Source organism: Anser cygnoides, chromosome 5, assembly GCF_040182565.1.
Source record: "Anser cygnoides isolate HZ-2024a breed goose chromosome 5, Taihu_goose_T2T_genome, whole genome shotgun sequence".
Lineage (NCBI taxonomy): Eukaryota > Metazoa > Chordata > Aves > Anseriformes > Anatidae > Anser > Anser cygnoides.
The window spans coordinates 40,930,629-40,951,405 of NC_089877.1; the positions used below are offsets into that span (position 1 = coordinate 40,930,629).

Below are 20,777 nucleotides of genomic sequence, written 5' to 3' on the forward strand. Positions count from 1 at the left end.
GCAGCAGTTATCAGTCATTTGAGTCCAGTAAAAGATATGTAACTTCATTAAAGACCTGTGGTTTGTGAAGGGCACTGAAAATAGGAAAAGCCAGGCCTGTGATCCTCCACAGAAAGTGCTGGGCACCACTGGTTTCTGAAAGCAAAATGGGAACACTGTTCCCTCCAGCACTGGCTGGACACTGACCAGGGGGTGGAAGGCTACTCCTGCCAGTGCAGTGCTTTGAGGCAGGAGGGGCTGAAAAGCCCAAAGACTTTTCACAGATCTGACTTGCACTTAGTTAACAGTACAGTCTGATGGCTTATTAACCTAGACGTACATAATGCAAGGCTGCCAGAAGCCTTTCTTAAGTCAGTGGTATAGAAAATAAATTTATTTTCGTGCTCGACAGTGTTCTGCTTGGGAGGTGATGGTTTCTTTTTGTTGTAATTTTTTAAAGGTGTTATGTATATATCCAGGGACTAATGATGGACATGCATTGACAGGGACACAAATGGTTCATAAATTATAGCATAGAAGCTGGATCATATGCTCTTCCTGACCTATTGTCCATTTCTTGGAAACAAAGTCTAGTGATAGATGCCTTGGTTCTGAGTTAACAAACATGTGCCCAGGGGCTCCCACTGAAAGAGGGCTGGGCCTTTGCAAAGTCAATTTATTTACTGAATAAGAATAAAGCACCCAGGAAGATGTTTGAAGATGTTAGCAATGCTTTTCATTAGCTGAGGATGGCATTCAGGTCTTGATCATAACATGTTTATTCATTAGGTTCAGTGAAATCACAGTCCTGTTTGCAGGGTGAAAGAAACAGTGAAAAATGATGGGGCAAAAGAAAGGGGAAAAAAGCAAAGATTGTGTGTGCATTCACCCCTTACAGAAATAAAAATTAAAAATAAATTAAAATAAAATCACACACACACAAAACAAACAACAAAAACACAAAAACAAACACAACCATGATTTTCTGTCTTATTAAAAACTAAACCAAAACAAAGTAACAGAAAATACACTGAAAGGCAGTAAGTTTTTTGCCTCAAATTCGTTATCAGTAACATTTGTCAAAGTCTATCTCCTAGATACAGCTTAAACACTGGTTAGGTTAGCAAATCAATTTTCCTAGCTAATACACTTGAAATGTAGATGGATCCATTTGTTTCTATTAGGGAAAAAAAAACAACAACAAAACACAATATTTTCAGTTCCACTCAGTCTTTACAATATTTTTTACTGTAAATTTCCATCATCTATTGAGTTGACTTCTTATTTAATACATTCTTCTTTCTACCCGGAGATACCAATTCAGGGGGCTGCTTGTCTCAGTACTTAAGCCTGAATTTATTGTCCTCCTACACCTATGCTGTGCTTACTGTCCCTCAGCCTGCAAGGGCTTTGGCCTTTGCTAGTGGTCAGGAATTGCACCTTTCCCACCCGCCGGGCTTGGTGAAAGGCAATGCTCAGAACCTGATTGTTTTGCTTCAAGAACCCCACATCAGGGACATTGCAGCAGGTCCTTAGTGGGAGTCCATGCAGCCTGGGGCTGGGAGGGCAAGAGGAGAGAAAGGGTCACTGTAATACCCCCTGTCATCGCCTATACAGCCAGTAACTGGTGAAAGCAGTAATGTAATAAAGACCTCCTATTTTACAGAAGCTTCCTAGGGCCACGTGTGGTCTCCGGGGCAGGAGAGCAGCCCAGATAGCCAAGGAGAGGGGAAGGACCCCAGAGCCTCCTGGCTGAGATGCGGCCAAGCCCTCGGCAGAGTTGATGGAGGGCAGATTCGGGCTGGGGAAGAGAGGGCTTCTCCTGCTGTCTTTGTTTCCGTTTCTAATGACGGTGCCACGCTATTTCCATGGCTGCTCCTGCTGCATAGTTGGGTCGCAAAGAGTTAAAACGAAGAGCAGCATGTGCACTTTTAAAACTACATGCGACGAAGTCCAGAGCTTGAAGTCCGGGTGCCTTCATCCCTATCATCCCCGCCGCCCCCCTCCCCCCAGCTTCCAGCAATCATTTATTATAAAAGGGTTTTATGATACAAATTTGATAATCTCCCATACACATTGGCACTGTTCTAATTGGAGTTGTAAGCCCATAAAATTCAAACCCTTTGTCTTCATGAAGGCCACAAGGTTTTAAAAGATACTATTGTACCGCCTAAAACCCATAAAATTGTCACTAGGGACTGATTAAACAGTCCTGAATTGAAACAGTGCGGATTTTGTCTAGGTCCTTTTCAAGCACAACAATGCTCTTTTCAACTCCCAAGACAAAAGAAGGTTTAAGGAGCGATTCTCTGGGAGATTCTTCCAAGATAACCCCATCCATATGGGAGACAAGGTGGCCAGCAGCTGAGACCAAAAAAAAAAAAAAAAAGAAAAAAAGAAAAGAGGGAAAAAGAGAAAAAAGATTTCGGATGGCAGGAGGAAAAATAAAGGGAAGAGGGGAAAGACAACAACAATAAAAAAAACAGGTGACACAGAGGCTGTATTCCCCTGTGTCCGAAGCCTGGCCCGGCCTGCATCCCCCTTGGCACCTGGTCCCCCGGCCGAGCGCGGCGGTGGGACGGTGTTGAGAGGGGATTTGGGTGGAAGGACCCCGCGGCTCCATCCTGCAGCTGGGGTCTCATCCTCCTGCACGGGGTCAGGGGCGACTCCGAGCCGTCGCAGGACCTCGCAGAAGGGATGCAGTCCTGGGGAAGCAGGGTTGGGAGCCGCGAAGCATCCCCGCGAAGCACCTCGCATCCCTGCCTGCGGGAGCTGCGCGGGATGCGGTCACTGCACGGCACATCCCAGGGGCACATCTGGGCCGAGTTGCTCTCTCCCGGGAAACAAACAAAAAAAAAACAGCTTCTGCGGGTCCCGCTTCTCGATATTTCCGCGACGAACATCAGTCCCCGCGGGGGTCTTCGCCCGCAGATATTCCCTCCGGGTTCTCGGTCTGCGGCTCCCGCCAGAGGGGTGGATGCTACCAGTCTAGTCCACAAATGAAGGAGACCTATTTTTTCTATTTTTTTTTTGGAGGGGTTTTCCCCATTCACGGTTAGCAGGACTATTATATGACTTTTTTTTTTTTTCCCCAAATAATAAAATCAATAGTTCGTCCAAGCGTCTCAAAACACAACTCTCAGGCCGCTAAAAGTCTTCACTGTTTTCTCTTGGCCATCCTTCCCCAGCCGATCTTTGCAACAGATGCGGACCAACGGGAAAATTCGCTTACTCCTAGCCTTAGAGGCTCTGAAAAAGACAGCAAGAAGCTGCTGCTCTGCCGGAGCCAGCGGCCCCGGGCCCGGACCCACGCTTCGCATCGCAAACGGCACCTGCAGTACCGTGGGGTGCTCGCCCCAAACTTTTTTCGCCCTTTGTTGCCTTATGTGGGTAAAATAGAGGAAATCGTGGGTGAGATTCCGCTGGCAAGAGAAGCATGTCAGCTTTTACGGCACAAGAGGTAATCCAAAGCGAAAGCCCTAATCGTCAAAAATACACTTCTCCGCCGGGAAAAAAGTAAAAATAAAAATATTTCGCCCCAAATCATTTTATTAGTCACCGGAAGAATAAGCTATCTGCAAATAAACTAGGTCGCTAGGATCATTATTATTATTTTTTTAACAGGGGACCCTCTCAGAAACAAACAGGGGGAGCGGAGGTTTTACAAACGCCGTGCCCGGGCCCCGTGCCCCCGGGCGAGCCGGCGGCGGGGCGGGCAGCCCAGGCGCCCTCGGGATGAGTCCGGCCCGGAGGGCGAGGCGCCGCTGTCACCAGCTCCAGGAGACGACGGCGGGGTTCGCTAAGTGCTGGTACGCGGGGAAGACGCCCAGGGCGGGCGGGCAGGCTTGGTAGCCCTGGACGGCGAGGGCGGCCTGGGCGCTGCAGCCCGCCAGGGCGCAGCCCAGCTTAGGACGGGCGGCGGGCGGCGGGGGGCTGGCGGGGCAGCCCCGGCACGGCTCCCCGTCCCGCACCAGCACCGGCACCGGCACCAGGAGCCGGCGCAGCAGGGCGGGCGGGCGCGGCGGTGGAGGGCTGCCGGGCCCCTCGCTGCGCGCCCGCTTCATCTTGTAGCGGTGGTTTTGGAACCAGATCTTCACCTGGGTGGGCGTGAGGCTGAGCAGGCGGGCCAGCTGCTCCCGCTCCGGCGCCGAGAGGTAGCGCTGCTGCCGGAACCGCCGCTCCAGCTCCAGCGTCTGCGCCTTGGAGAAGAGCACCCGCCGCTTCTTCTTCTTCTCGGCCTCCGAGCCGCGGGCGGGGAGCGGCCTTTGGGTGGAGTCGGGCAGGCTCAGCTCCGGGCCGCTCTCGTCTGAGGCTGGGGACAGCGAGGGGTTAGAGACAGGGGTTCCCCGGGGCCGCCTCGCCCCCCGCGGGGACAGCCCCGGCCGGGCTAATCCCGGCGGCCGACAAGAGGTCGGGGCTAGCCCCCCGAGCGGGATGAACCCGCTGCCTCTGCGTGCAACCCCGCACGGCCCCGCACAGCACCGGGGCTGGCGGGGACTGGCCCGGGGCTAACGCGGGGGCTCGGGCCGCCAAGTCGGTGCATCGCCGCTTTTCTCCGGCTGCTCCATCACCTCCACGTGTAACTAAGCCCGGCGGGGATCCTCCGTCCGGCCAGCGGACGGGCTCCCCCCTTACCGCACGCCTGTATGAAGCGCTGTACTGCTGCGGCACGATTTGTAGGGGGAGATAAGGGGAACGTGCCGCCTAGCCGGGGGCTCGAGCCGGAGACTGCTCTCCTCCGCGGTGGGAAACGCGTGGAAGGACGCGGTCGCGCCCAGGGCGCGCTCCGTGGCGGCCCGGGGAGGTGAGGCACTGGGCGTGTGCTTTCCTCTAGGGTACGTGGGATGACCTGAAAGCCCTCCAGCGCAACAAGGCAGGGTTTCTTGCAACAGTGAAACGGGAAAAAAAAAAAAGGAAAAAAAAAAAAAAGAAAAAAACAAGAAAACAAAAGAAAAAAAGAGGAATCCGGGAAGAGAGCTTAAACGATAAACGCAGAGAGACGGGCGGACACAGCCTGAGGTTTAGCTTTCTGCCACAGCCGGGAACATGCACAGATCTAGGGGAGAATATCTTTTCTCTCTTAAGCTCGTGGCTGGGATGTTCCTGCTGTTTCATTGTTGCAATTCAGGAATATTCTATAAAATTCCCAGCCTGGATTCCCCCGATCCTGTAGGCTACGCACGCTGGCGATTCGCTTCTTCGCATCTTCCCCAAAGGAACGGGGGAACAAATAAAAGAGAGCTGCATGGAGATGGCGAACTCCTGTCCGTTTCATACTCACAGGGATAATGATTTCTGTCTGTTTCTATCCACCCTCGGTACGGCGAGCCGGTGTAGTTCTCCGCTGAGTGGTGGTGGTCGGAGGCTTGCTTTATGCTATGAGCATCCTGCTCTGGTAAATCCAAAATGCTCCTCACTGTAAAACTGATCCTGCCAGATGTGGCCATGGTAGGTTGTGCCTACACCCCCCAAAAATATCTTCCCAAAGCCCCAAACCCCCTCCTTTAAAAGCTGCGAGGAAAGGACTGCGCCCAGTTACTGGGGAATCTCCGGGCTCAAGAGGACCTTCCCTTCCATCGCCACCTAACCCCAAATATTAGTGTCGTTTACAGAGGTGTCCTGTTTATATAAACAGTCCTCCCCACTGCAAACACTGCCTGCTTTCAAACCGTCCCTGTCTATAGGATGCTAAGTACCTGAATTAGTCAAGTGCTAAAGCCCTAATGGGAGTAGGTGTAACCCCCCCTCCCGCCACCCCCATGAGAGAATAACCCGTTACCTCCCAAAGACAGCAGGAAACAGGCTTCATCATTACATATTCTGTCTGATTAGCCAAAAGTGGGGACAGATAATGGTAATTGTTAGCAGTGAATAACATCTTGGGTGGCATGTGGATGACCAACAACCACCCCCCTCCACCCGCCACCAAAGCCACCAGCGTCCCTTCTATCCGCAGACAAAGTGAATCCTCCCAGGACATCCGCAGAGCCTGCCGAGAGCCTCCTCCCTGCTTCTCCCTCTTTATTCCTCTCCCCCCCTTTCCCTCTCTTTAAACCTGGAAGGAATTTAAGTTGTTATTTGTTTTATTTAGTCGGGCTGTTTGCCGTGCTACCTCCACTTCTCCCCTTGCCATTGACAGGTTTCCGACCTCAGCCCAGGATTTTTCACACCTCGGCGGTGCCCTCCGCGGGGAAGGCTGGTGTTTGTGTGTGTGTGTGTGCTTTCAGGGGATGGGATCTCCGTTTTTGTTGCCTCTGCGGAGCATGTTGTGGACGTAAGGTGCACCTTTTTCTCGGGGAGGGTAATGGGGTGAGCTTGGCTGAGGAAACAAGGGGAGCCCAACGCGCTCGGTCCATGAGCGAGAGCCGGGGTGGTGGAGATTTTGTTAGCATCGCTCTGCGTTGCACTAACCCAAAGAACATCCCCTCGGGCGCTGTGTGTGAGGGGCTGAAACGATTCCAGCTGGGAGTGAGGGAGAAAAGATCAAACGCGGCGCGTTTATTTATCCTCGCGTCTCGCGTCCCCGCCGAGCGCCGCTTCATCTGCCAAAAGCAGCAGCAACCAAACCGGCGCCCCGGGCCCCCCCTTTTTATTTTCCGCTCCCGGCAGGAGGAGTGCGGCCAGCGGTGGGGGCATCTCCGGCGGCATCACCTCCGCGGTCCCCTCCGCGGGGCGCGGGGCAGGAGCCTCCCCGCAGCCTTTCTCCGGGCGGCCCCGGGCCCTCGCCCAGCCTCAGTGAGCGCCGGGGACCCAGCAAATGGCACCTCCCGCTCCACTGCTCGGCTCCAGAACCGCAGTGGCAGGGCTCGGGGCTCGGCCGCAGGGCACGGACACAAGAGACAACCGGGCGCAGGGCGGCTCAAGCCGGGGGGCCGGGGATCGGGGCGCCCCCCGCCAGGCCCCACCGCGTCCCCCGCCCGGGGATGCGCTGGGAGCCGAGCCCGGGTGGATGGAGGAAACCTGTCTGGAAAGGGAGCTTGAACGGCGGCCAAGGTGCACACAATGCAGCCCCGTCGGGGAAATTGCGGGAAACCCTGCGACACACTGCGCGCCTCGGAGCGGCGACCCAGATACGCATGCAGATACGCCTCTAGCCAGCCGCTTTGTTGATTCAGATTTCCCTGTCCAAACACACATCTCTAACCCATTGTGTATAGATTATAGTTATCCATACCCTGCTCTCGCCCCCCGGCCCCGCTCCCCGCCTGCCTGCGGCCGCCGCCGCCCCTCCCCGCCCGGCTCCGTGCGGCGCTTCTGGAAGCAGTTACACTTCCCCGTGAAAATGTAAATAGAGCGATAATGACAGCGGAGGGGCGAGATTTATATCGGAGAGATTTGTGGGCGAGATGAACAGGGCACAAGGCTCCATTTGGCCAACTTCCTGCATATTTCTCCGGGACTGGACAGGCTCCATATAAACGATTCCCAGGCCGTGATTACTGCAGCCACCTATCAAGCGTGCCTGGTGACAGTAGTTATCTTCCTCGCTTGGAGCACAGCCTCCCAGCCGTCCTGGGTGGTCGGAGCGAGGGGAGCACAAATACATGCCAACTGCTAGGCCGTGAACAAAAGGGAAATGTAGCCCTATGTCCCGGACCTGTTGGAAGCATTTGTTCCAGTCAAGATTTTGCATTTGTTCAGATCTGGAATAATAGGTGATTGACGCCTTCCCACAATGTGCTTTAACTCTCCGGGATAAATCGGAGCTTGTTCCTTGTTGTCATGGTTTTCAATAGGGTTCAATGGGATTGAACCACTATCGACTCTGCTTTACGTCTCCGGCAGCCCCGTCCATACAAATTTATTAGTTATGTCTTTTTAAATGAGATTAAATTGAAGCGACGTGGCCGTCCTCCGCGGAGCAGCTCCTCCCGCAGCCGCTGTCGCCCCCCCGGTCCCCTGCTCCCAGTGTCACCGCCGGGGCAGGCGGCGGCCGGGGGGGTCACGGTCCCGGGCCAGGTAGGGCCGCATTCACCTGCCGGGCAGCGCCGCTGCTGCCCCTCGCTTCCTGACGCCCCCGGGAGCAAAGGAGGCCGAGGAGTGCTTATTAATATCTTGACCCCGCGGGCAAACATTTGCTGAATGCCTGCGCTTGGAGCTGGGCTTCGGGGGGGCGGCGAGGGGAGGGGCGGGGGCCGGCGTTCAGAGCCACAAACTTATACAGTATCCGAGGTGGCTCTTAAGGGGAGTTTGCTGAGGACACTCTAAAGAAAGTGCAAAAACTTTGCAAGGAAAAAAAGTCGGGAGGAGAGAAAGAGAGTCTACTTCAGTGACCTCTCTTAGCCTTTTAATCTATTTAACATCCTAAGCCCACACTGATGTGTAGAAATAAGTAAATGGTACTCTTCAAGCCTTAAGAGCTCTTCAGCATCAAATATTTGCACTTACTCTTAGAGTTTTTCTCAAATAGCACAAGACACATTCTCCTTGGACGAGCCGAGCTATCTAAATATACCTACGCATTGTTATCTGCGGGAAATAGTTCGCTTCAAAGGCAGAACGTAATAACCTGAAATGTTTCATGTCTTGTTTTGCTTGGGACCGACTTGGACACTTTTCAGCTCCGGCTGCCCGGCCCCATTTCGAGGTCCGCCGGGTCACGTTTCACCCCTTCGACGGACGCGACGGCCCCGGGCCCGGGGGAGCTCTGTCCTCCGCGGGACACCAGCCGCGGCGTCCTTTAACCGAGAGACCCCTTCGCCGCTGCCCCCTTCGTCCCCTAGCCTTTCGGTGCCCCTGGATGTCGAGCGCCCGGCACCCCCGGGGCGCCGCCGAGAGCCGCCGCTGCCCCGACGGCGCCCTCCGTGGGACCGAGCGGGGTGGCTGCGAGCGCCCTATCCTCTGCGGGGACCCCCTCCAGCGCTTCTGAATTAACTTTCTCTTTTCCTAGCGGGTAAAGAAACAAACAAGCAAAAATATTTTTAAAAAAGAAATAAAAGTTTATTTGTTTTCACTTTATTCACAGAGCGCTTTTTCATCCCGCCCGCCGACGAGCGTGTTTGGTTGAGGCTCAAGAGAAAAAGGGCAGGAAAAACAGGGTTTCCAGCCCAAGATGCGGCCCGGCCCTTCTGGGATATCCCGGGGCTGGCTCGGACCTGCCCCGGTCCCGTCGGGGCTCCCGCCGTGCTCTTGCCCTGCTGTCCTCCGCACCGGCCCCGCCGATCCCTCTCCAGCTGGGGAAGCCGGGCTGCTAAAAACACCTCCGACCACCTGAGAAAACAGGGGCTTTCTCTCTCTTGCCCTCTTTTTTTTTTTTTTCTCCCCCCCTTTTTTTTTTTTTTTTTTGAATGGGCTCGTTTATTGTGCGCAGTGGAGGCTTGTAGAGCAGATTGCCCAGATCGATGGACGCGGGATCCGCGGCTGAAATTTTCGTAAAATAGGTGGTTGTGTCTGCGCCTCGGCAGAGGGGGGGGGAAATAAAGATTTACATCAAGAAAAGCGGCATTCTGGCTCTAGCCGATACAGTCCCAGCTCCAAGGAGGAGCTCTCCATAGCACTAACCCAGACGAGCGAGGGGCAGTGCTAACAGCCAGGGGAAGCCGCCTTGCTGAGAGTTTTCCAGGCTGCTTTAGGTTAAATCCCTGGAAGCAAAAGCTACCGAGACTACGCACTTCTGCAGGCTGGTGACCGGGAAATGAGGGATGGAAAATGAGTGACTTGGCAAGTAGCACAAAAAAGCCTGGCAAATGAATCCCTCGCCGAGAGCTTCCTTTTTTAGAATACGGGATTTTAAAATTTCATTCTGTATACAACATATCTGTGAGGTGTTAAACTGAGAACTTTGGCTTCACTAAAAGGAAAACCTGATTTCACAGAATTCAATGTGAATTTTAGAGTTGATTTTAAAAAAGAAAAGATTCCACCTTTATATAAGCAAAATAAAATAAAAAATCCTCTACTTTATTTTTCCAATAATGAAAATTCTCACTACTTTACAGTTTTCTTTTGTCATCACCTGAAAATAATACCTTTCCCTCTCAACAACTAAGCAGCTTTAACTTTGAATCTTACCATAAGCTCTTGTCTTTTCTCTTTGCAGCTGACATTCATTATGGTACATTTTCTGATTAGGGCAGTATTGTGAAAGGAGTGTAGTGTTCCGTACAGGAAGGATTGGTTTCCGTGTATTTGTCTATATTGCATTTGTCTCTCTTCCTCAGTAGAATCATGTTTATTTTTGGCTATAGCTTTTTGCACTTACTAAAACTTCCTAACAAACTACAAACTTTTTTTTTCTTTTCTTGCAGCTCTTTTATTTCTTCTTTTCATTACTATTCCCCAGCCTAAGTACATGCATACATCAACCTCGGCCTATCAAAAACCTCAACAAAATTTAATTATTATTCTTTCTTTCGTGGTTATTTTGAAACTTCTTATTCTCTGTTGCATTAATTTCCACTCCACCTAAATAGTGACTCCCTCTCCTATCAGTTTCATTTTGGTTTTACAGAGCTCATTTATTAAAAATAACTAATTATTAAATCTGATGCATACAAAGTATGTTATCCAAGGCTTACACTTTCTCTGAAACCCTCAATTTTCTGTTCTGCATTGAAACAAGAGATATTACTCCTTGCAACAGGGTTTACCCACACCACTAGAGGATTCAGGATCAAGCTTTTTATTTGCTCTGTGTGATCATCCTGGAGGAATTATTTTGCAAATGGACTGCAAGCAAAGTAGCAAGGGAGAAGCTATCCTTGCCCCCCTTTCCTTTGGGATGAGTTTGTGAGGAGGCGAAGTGGTGTGGCTCCTGTGCAGCGAGGACATGAGCATGGCTGCACACTTGCCAGGGCTTTCCTCCCCTTGGGCTCCTTTGACCTCAGCTCACAGGAAAGGCTGAGGGGATGGGGATTTTCGTTTTCAGCCTGCACAACTTTCCAGCTGAAGGGCAAAGGACTTGATCCCAGGCCCAGAGTCCACTGCCACAGCTGAAGCCTGAAGGGACCTTTCCCCTCCCTGTTGTAGCACATCTGTGCAAGATGCTCGGGCTCAGGGGTGTAGGTGGTATGTCTGGAGCGCAGAGGACCAATGACCTTGAAAGGGACAGGACTAGATCAGAGGCTGTGACCTCGCCCCAGCCTCCCTGAGAGTTTAGGCACCTAACTACTCCTTCGTTGCAGTGGGCATGAGGTGCCTAAAGCTCTTTGAGAGTCTAGCTTCAAAACCAAAGCAGATGGTGCTAGGAAAATGGGGTGAATAGTAAGACAAAAGCACAACCTTTAAGCAGTTGAGAAACTGCAATAGAGGACGGGATTGTCCCCTAGGGAAGCTGTACTATTCACCAACACCGTTGTCTTCAACAGACCTTCACAAAGGCATGAAGGCATTTTGTCCTTTGAATGGCTTGCAAAAGTTTATATTGGATTTTAGTGCATAACTCTTTGTCCTGCACTGTAACATGCCAACTGCATTTTAAGTAATTGTTAAATTCTGATAAGTGTTCTCCATTGGCCAAATGCTATTAAATTCTGATATATAACCTCTATTATAATAAAACTGGCAGCCAAAATTATAAACTTGAAAAAGTTCTTTTTATCACTTTTATAAGATGTTATTTCCTTCCTCTGTGATGTGCCAAGTCACCCAGAGGTAGCAGTGCTTTGGCTGGGTGCACGCTAGCTGGCTGCTCGTCACATGTGCTGACTGGCTAGTAGGCTGCTGCCAAGCCAAATATTTGTTTTCTGTTAGTCAGCCAATAATTTGGGCTTTCTCTCAAGCCATTAGGTTTCACGAAAATCCTGTGATCATAATTGGTGTTGAGACTTCTGACCATCTATTGAAATTGTTTGAGACTTTTTTTTTTTTTTTTTTTTTTCCAGATGACAGGCAGAAAATAAGATTGTGTGAGCCTTGCTCTTTAGGAAATCAGGCCAAAAAGGTACTTATTGCTCCAGCTGCAAATGTGAAAGAAAAGGTGTCTGATGAAAATCAAAATGTTTCCAGAATGGCAAGATTTATCTCTGGTACTGCAGGTAAAAATATAAGAACAGAGAAAGTCCATGTTAAAATTACAGTCCACAGTTTCTTGCCACCCTTGAGCTGAATTCTGCTTTCGCTTGAAGACTATTGACTTTTAAATTGTTGAGTGAAGTTACTGCTGCCTCGAAGAGAATTGAGCTGGGTGAAGCAGTGCTTGCTCTGGCACAGCACACAATAAATGGCAGAGAGGCTCTGGCTGTGCAAGAAGTTACGGTTCCAGCTCTCACTGTGTGGGGGACTTTACAGAGGAATCACTTCCAGTCTCTGACAATAGAAACTATTTATTTATTTATTTATTTATTTATTTTTATTTTTGATTGTGCATGGCCCCAGACCCTGGATTCAAATGTCCCCACTTACAAATGTAATTTGAAATCTGCACTTGAATTGTTCAGCTTTGCCCTGACTTGATATTGGTTTTTTGTTTGTTTGTTTGTTTGTTTGCTTTTGTTTTGCCCCTACAAATATAAGTAGTAAGGAAGATTATTTTGGGTTTGTGCAGCAAGAAGCTGTAGCTTATTTTCATATGAAACAATCTCTCAAACTGATGATCATCTAACTACACACATCCAACTTTGTGTACTTTATACTAGGAACTGCATGCACACATTTTTGGTGCTCATTATTTAACATAATAATAGTCTTTAAACTTCACAGTAGATGATTTATTTTCCTTTCTTCCTCAGCGCCTGTCTCCACAGTTCTCTTCTGTTTTTCTTCCCTTCTCTCAACCCACATTTTAGCTCTTTTTGCCTCCATTTTTCTTTCTCGACAGCTTTCATTTGAAGTCTTATTTGTGATCATTTTCTCACAGTAACATCAAGTGTTGTATATACTCCATACTATCAGAGCTTACATTCAGAAGCCATTAGGTTATATGACAATTTTTCAATCCTGCTGCAGTTTTTTAAATGCTGTTTAGTCACCAAACTGAGCAGCAAAGCATCTGAAGATCCCCCAAACAACCCCAGACTGGAATATTTGATTACAAGACAATAGCTGGAAGCCTGTCTTCAGATATGGCTTATCTGAAATGACTTATCTTGTGATCAGGGAGTTTGGTAAAATCCTTGGGCCTGATTCTGCTGTCATGATGCTTTCTTAGCCTGAAGGGGCAATGAGGACTCCAATGAGGCAGATAGAGTTTGGGTCAAGTATAGATATTTAATTGTTTATTTGAAACAGCTGGCCATCAGTTTTTGCAGCTACTGTCAGGTATGGTGAGAAAACAAACGTCTCCCCAGGGGATTTTCTCAAACCTTCTTTTGCGCAGTAATTATCAAAGTCCAGCTCTAGCAAGATAGCTATATAGTCTGACAGAGTACAGGTTAGATGAGAATGGAGGACATTTAAAACCTATTTAGTTCTCCTGCTCTCACCACATGGTTTTGCTTCCTTTATCTATTTCTGTGTCTATAAAATGATGTCAGATTTTATTAAAGCATCTCATACAACTGTTGTGATTGTGCATTGTGTAACTAGTGAGTATCCATATAGTGTGTTAATCATATGAAATGCTGTCAAAACCTCTAAATAAGCACTCAGGACAGGTATTCATAATGGACTCACCACCCGACCCACACTACTGCAAGCTTCTGATCCAGACTTCTGTGTGCAGCATGCTTTTGTTCACCAAAGCTATTTAAACTGTTGCAGTTCTTAAAGCAGAGAAGTTACAAATCATGTGTGGAAACAGCTGCTGCAAGAATGTTTCAGAAGAAAATGTTTTGGGGTATTTTGAGGTTTTAGTCACCTGCAGGCCGAGTGACATAATATCATGTAACAGCTTCCAAAATGCCACTGTTGAAGCTCCCATAAAAAGTCCAGAACTGATTTCTCATAAAGTTTTCAACCAGGTAGTAACATGGTTAAAAGAATGGAAATAGTAACTTTTACTGATGTACAGAAATTAACAATGTGGGAAAATAGTGTGTTTTCCCACCACCTCCACTGCAGTTCTCTACACTCCCAGCTTCAAGCCCAGCTCCACAGCGATGTATGGCTGCTGAGCTTGTGCCCCAGTGCCTTGTGAAGGCTAATGTTCATGAATACTCACATACTTTCAGGGGTGTGTGTGTGTGTGCATTTTTGGCTTTGAGTGTACTTGTGTGATTTGGAGTCAGGTTGACTACCCTTGAGGTTGTAGTGGGCAGGAGCAGCCTGCACTGGTGAGCAGTATGAAACCCTGTGGATGCCAAACCAGGGCAGTCTGTCTGCTTCTGGTCCTACAGAACCAGACAGAAAATCCCCCAGCAGGCTTCACAAAGATGCTGGCTCAGGCATCAAATAAATCCTAAACACACAGGGTAAGTGAAAACGGGAGGAGAGAATGTCAGGAGGCAGGAAGAACACACAGTAACTAACAGTGAATAAATGGCTGCTGACCCTCCCCATCTCTGCCCTCCTTTTCAAGCTGATCTCAGAGAAAGGTTGGATATCAGCTGTTTTCTTTAGGAGCTTAGTCAGCTCCATATACAGAGTTTTGAATTCTGCTGAAGTAATAACTTGTTTGCTGATCGGTTGTGTGCTGACATCCTTCCTAAATTAGAATACTTGTAAGTAATATCCCTGGTCATCTTGTCTGTGATAATCTCTCAGCTTTTCGCAGGACAAATACTAACCACTTTAAAGACGTATTGGTCAGTTCTTCTGTTAGTCAGAATGATTCACTTCTGGGGTACTGCAGCTCAGTGAAAATTCTTACCGGAATTCTCAAAATATTTCCAAAATCAACTTCAGGAATATCCCTTCTTGATTCAGGTCTTGGGCATTGCATATACACACACGTGCACACACACACACACACCCCAAAAAAACCAAACCAAACCAAAACAAACAAACAACAACAACAACAAAACACATCTCCAAGACTTTCTCCCTCGTACTGCAGTTCTTAAATGTCCTGACAGGAAGGAAGAACAGTGGATGATTAATTTTAAAACAAAACATTCCTGCCAGCCCTCTGCAGCTAAATGGAAGCTGTGGTGACTGAGGCATTTATGGAGAAGATTTCAAAGTGAGATATATTTATCCCATGACAACACTCTATTACCATGACATTTTGTGGTATACCTTTAATAATGAGTAACCTTTGTATAATAGTTTTCATATGATGGAATTTGTTACAACAGTGAAACAAAGCTGCTTTACTATTTCTGGAGCAGAGACATTCCAATCCTTTTTTTTTTTTTTTTTCTTTTTTTTTTAATATGCTTTCTTTCCTTGTTCCTCATCCAGTCAGCAAAAGTATCCATTGATTAACAATACAGTTAAACTTCCAGCTCATGTAATCATTTGTATTATGCTCAACATCAAGCAGATTTATGGAACTTAAAATAACGTTTAATAATACTGGGTTCAGGAGGCTGACTTCTTTTGTGAATTCTGATCTATTGCATTGATTTAATAGTCATTTAGGGTTAAACAGTCAGCATGACATTGTATGATCCATATTTAATTTGATAAGTATTTCAAGTTTGCTTAGAGCAGCAGCTGTTTTATTTTATGTATTTAATCAAAGAAGTGTTTTGTAAAGTTATGCTGTGCTTTGGTCCATAACAAATGTTTACTTTAGAGTAGAAAAAAGTTCATCTGTGTTCAAATCATTGTATTATGCATCCTATCATGCTGCACCACTGGGGGAATGGGATTTGCAAATAGAAAATAAAAAAGGAATAACAAAGGAGAAAAGGAAAACAGTATTTTTAGTGCCTTATCTTGCAAACACATATCAAAACACAAAAGAAAAAAAAGATTGTAAAAGGAGCTTGGGTGCTGCTTCTTTAGAAATCACAGTAATTTGTATCCAGCTCCCAGCTGACGAGCACAACTGTGTCTTGAGCTTAGACTTTAACCAGAGGGAAGGTAGCAGTGCCGATACTGCCCGTAGGCACTGGGGGCCACGTGTACAATGGCTGAAAGAGCGACCACCCAAAGTGACGCATTTCGGTATTGAGGATGCACAGAGACCTGTATCAGTTGACCTCAGCCTGTGACCAGCAGAGTAAAGAGTCACTAACTCAGAAAGGTAACTTGGGCCCTGCTTTTCAATGGCTTTGTGAATCAGCATAAGCACCTTATAACGAATGCAAAACTTTCTCGGTCACCAAGTGCAACTGAGATAGGATTGGGAGGCCGGGGGGGTTCCTGTGAGCAACCCCCTGGCAGCAGCCAGCACCACAGCTGTGCTTGCAGTACGGTGCTGTCTGAAAAACCATGCAGCAAGCAAGCTGGAGTGCCAGGAAATACTGCAGCTTTCCTTTTAAAAGTGTATCTGTGCACCTTCTGATTGCTCAGGTCATCAAAATCAGGAGTCTCAGACTCTGTGATCAGGAATCTTGAAACAGAGATGGAAAAACAGGGGAGAAATCTAATTCGTGCAGTGGCAGCAGGACAGTAACAAGATATGTTTTGACACCCACAAGGGTAGACCTTAAGCTTCCTTGCACCCATAAAGGTATTTTATGACACTGGATACTCCCAGGCTACTTTTTTCACACTCTAAATAAGTATTCAGCTTGGGATGCAGAGAAAATATACTGCTTCATTTAAATAATGTTACAGTTTACTGTGTATTTGTGTCTAAAACCCTCCTCAGAGGGTTTTAATTTATTTGGATGTGACAGCTGTATTGCAGCTGCAGCCAGAATATTCTCTGTGTTTCTTTAGTGTCAACAGCAACATTTTTAGAGATTTCCTGTACTGCCTTGTTTGCCTCTTTTATTTTTTCCAGCTTTTATTTTATGAAATTAATCTTTGTATGTTGAGTGTTTAAGTTTGTGTTCTTCCTGCCTCATTTTTTTGATCCTCATACACTCTGTTTGGTTTTTCACTTGTACAGTAACCACCACAGCAACATTTTCCATTTTCCTCTTCCAGGTCCAGAAACTCAAGGTCCATAATTTGACTATCACTGGCCTGTGAATTGTGTGCTATGTTTTGGGGACCACACCTAGCCAAGAGGGTCCTGGCTCAGAGCATCTTCAGATTATTCTTCTGCATCTCCAGTCCAACCACACAAGTTACATGAGCTATAAAACATAGTAGTACAATACATAATTAGAGTGTGGATTTTTAATCCATTGTGAAGAGGTTATATTCACTGGCCAGCATGAAATTTAATGCATTTATGCAAGGTGTCTATGACAACCTGAAACACCAAAAATCAATATTGACTAATATGCTATCAATACTCTTTTAAGTAGTGTCTTCTCTTCAAAGCAAACAAATGAATAAAAAATCCACAAAAAAAACAAACAAACAAACAAAAACAGCCCATAGCACAAAAGGTAAAAACTAAATAAAGTGCAGTTAGACCTGTGAAAGCCAGTAAGTACTGAGGTTTTTTTTTTTTTTTTTTTTTACATAAAGCCAGATTTAGAGCATGTGTATGTCTCTATACGTCCATTGACTTTGTGGAGCTACAATGGTTTAAACCAGTTAAGTTGCTGGCTGTAGATATTTTATTCTTTCCTTTATTGCCTTCCCATGCCAGGCTTACAGAACAGACACAAGAAATGAAGGCTTACAACGCTTGAAGATGAGAGGAAATTTTGCAGTGCTGGTTAAGTGTTTAACTGCTCGTCAAGGTTAACAATGTGTTTAGTACGCACACATGAGGGAAATCTTAAACAAGTGGATTTACAGAAACAAGCCATTGTTAGACTGGGAGTATAAAGGTCTATAGCTGCAAGTTGGAAGATAATTGCTTGAAAATATTGCTTTAGAAATAAACCATAAGCCTCTATCACCAGCTTCAGATAATGTCATGGGAACAGGCAGCATGCCAAGGAGCAGCAGGGAAGGTAAGAACCAAAGCTCATTCCTCTGTGTCCAGCAGCACTCCAGCACTGACTGCCCAATGCCAGCCCAGATGAATGCCCAAGCCAGTCCCATCTGGCCAGAAAATTGCACCATACAAATAAATAAAAGAGATGAGAATCAGGCCCTGCAGCATCTAGATTACAGGAACTTTGCAGAAAGACTGCACCAAATGGAGCTTCCAATCTCAGTTCAGAAAATTTCCCTGCCCCTTTCTTTATTTTCTGCTTTTCTCCTTCCCCTTACTGTAAGGTATGACCATCCTATGGCATGACAGCTGGGACACAGGTGGTGAGTGCCAGGTTACATCTATATTCTGCAGTAATAAACTTGTGTGTCCATTCCTAAAAAGATGCTTAAAAGTTACACTTGTTATTAAAATGGTATAAATACATTTCAGCTGATAAGGGCCAAGTTTACATTGGCATTTTGGGCACGAAACCAGGAATAACAACATACTGAAAGCTGCAGGCTAGGCTAAGCCTGTAGGAATTTTTCTCTGGAGTGTACTGTCAGCAGGTTATGTCCCCTCAACCAGTGGAAACAAGGACACTGTCAGGGCTCTGGCTTTTTTCCTTCCGTTGTCTTCTTTCCAAATTACTTGCCATCCCTTTTCTCCAAGAAAGCAGTAAGCTGCAAGGAAGTAGCATGATTTCTATGTCTGTAGCTTTGAACTTCTCTTCCTCTCCAGCTCTTTGCCTGGGGCATAATCTCAGACATATTTTAGCCTATTAAAGAGAACTACCATAATTAGCGTTCAACATCAATATATAGAGGAGTTACATGGTTCAAAATGATATAATTGCATCAGAAACAATATATTACCCTCACTATAATCTTTGCCTAAGGTCACTACACAAGCAAATATTTTCAAGTACATTCAACATGTTTTTTTTTTTTTTCCAGATATAATACAAAAAACATGCTATACTCTTGCCTCTAATCATGAGCTAATTATAATCATATTGTAATGGACAACCTGGCTCCTAATGTCCTTTTGGGGAATAATATCCTTCCAACACAAAAGCTGGAAATGAACCTTTTTTGAAAGCTGAGTTTCTTTCATGTTCATATGATGTCAGGACTTGGGGCTTTAAAAGAAAAAATCAAATTACTATAAATCTGTGAGACTCACCAACCCTACAAAGGCCTCATCCCTTTGCTCTGACAATATAAAATGCCTTTCCAGTGCATCTGCATTGTGTTTGTATCCACTTTAGCATACTTTGATGTTCATTGGCAAAGCAAGGCCCTTAGTTTAAATAACAATCTGCACTTCTATCTTTTACAGTAATACACTATCACATTCCAGCCTTGAAGAATAAATATTGTTCAGGGGGCTCAAATGAAAGGGCAGCGGAGAATAAGAAATATTGGCTGAGTCCTAAATGTCATGAATGACAGGAATTTTTCATGGGAATATGCTGTTTTGTACAGGAAGAAGTCGGTTGACATTTTCCTTGGCCACTTGATCCTGTTCAGAAAGATAGAAAGAGAAACTGAGATGGTGGGTGATGTTATAGTTGCTAAAACCATCTGTTGAGAAAATAACAACTCTTGCTATGCCTGCTGGCTTGAACCAACAGCAGAAACATCAAATACTTCAAGGAATGAAACTAAGAAATTTTCCTCTGATAATCAGTCCCATGTCACTTGGGTTGTGAAGGAGATCAATCCAGTCCAACAGGGATTTAGAACTAAACAGCACATTTTTTTAAATAAGATCTTCAGTAAAATGAGTTGATGGAAACAGTTCTTCGTGTGGTGCATGGAGGTTTAATTGAAACCAGTGGTATATGTGCCACTGGCTAATGCCCTTTACCAGGAGTCAGTTGGGAGCTCAAAGAAGGAAGGCTCAGGAAAATGCATTTAGATTTTTATTGTACATGTTCTGTGCACAAATATTATGTTGCCTTCTCTAGAGTAGGCCAGCTAGCATAAAAGTAAAAAAAGCACCTAGACATTAGAGGCTCATACATCAGCCAAGTAGGCAGTTGGACCCTGGACACGCAAAGTGAACAGTCTGTTTTCACCCTTACTGCAGTTCTTTGTTTGTAACAACTTGAAACATTTCATGGCAGCATAAAGACAACTACAGAGAAAGGGAATCCTAGAAGTGCTTGTTTTTAAAGTATCTTTTCTTCCCACACGAGGTCCTTTAAGACTGGCAAGTAAAAAGCTCTTGTCAGCCTTCCATTCCATTTATTTCTATGGATCCACAATGTGCTCTCCCTCCATGCATCCTCCTGCAGTCCGCTACTGGCTCTTTGTTGTCTGGAGACTCACTAGGATTCTAACATTTTACCTAAATTGCTCAGTGGAAAAATATCAGAATATTTCATTTCATCAGCTTGAAGTGCTTTGCTTCTCTACAGTTGAAACACTTCAATTCAGCTGTAATGTTTTGACTTTAGCAAAATAATAAAATACTCTAAACTGTAAGCACTGAAGTCAATGCAAAAAGATTGAAGCTTGTTGTTCATGTCTTTTTGAGGTATTTCATGTCACAAGAAATTTTGCCTTTTTCTTTAAAGCAAGAAGAAAAATCCATTTATTTTTTTAAGTAAAGGGAACAGAAATTCCAAATTTTGTTCTGTTCTAATAAAAATAAATATTGTCCAACCAGTGATTCTTCATACCAAAAATATGGTTGGACTATCACTGTAAGGCAGAGATCGACAGGTTCCTACAAGACAACTGCTCTCCACAGAGCAGTTGAGAGATTTACGTTCAATTTTAAACATTATGGAAGTCTGTATTTTTCTTTGCCTGATTACAATCCTCTTGGGTTTAAAACAGTGCTTAAAACAGAAACCATCCAACAAAATGGACTGTAAAGTAACCTGATCTTTCATTCTATCCAGGTGCTTGCAGAGGACAGATACGTGAACACATCCAGTCTCCATGAGTCAGGATGAGATTCAAGCACGCAGCCCCATGATTTGGACCCCATGCACATTAGGGTTCCACATGCTCCTCTCCCATCTCTACTAGTC

At 46.3% G+C, this 20,777-nt stretch overlaps 1 protein-coding gene across 1 annotated transcript; it reads right to left on the minus strand.

The window, feature by feature from the left end:
* Positions 1-574: 574 nt before the first annotated feature.
* Positions 575-6,500, minus strand: NKX2-8 (NK2 homeobox 8). The gene is made up of 2 exons (XM_048059715.2): positions 5,261-6,500; positions 575-4,291 (listed from the first exon to the last, which is right to left on the minus strand). Exons 1-2 carry the CDS (start codon positions 5,424-5,426, stop codon positions 3,747-3,749), a joined length of 711 nt encoding a protein of 236 aa, XP_047915672.1. The 5' UTR covers positions 5,427-6,500; the 3' UTR covers positions 575-3,746.
* Between the last annotated feature and the right edge of the window lie 14,277 nt (positions 6,501-20,777).

Coding starts and splice junctions, on each gene's coding strand:
- NKX2-8 (XM_048059715.2), bottom strand. CDS start 5,426: ATGGCCACATCTGGCAGGATCAGTTTTACAGTGAGGAGCATTTTGGAT. Junction 4,292..5,260: donor AGACAGAAATCATTATCCCT/GTGAGTATGAAA, acceptor CGCTGTCCCCAG/CCTCAGACGAGAGCGGCCCG.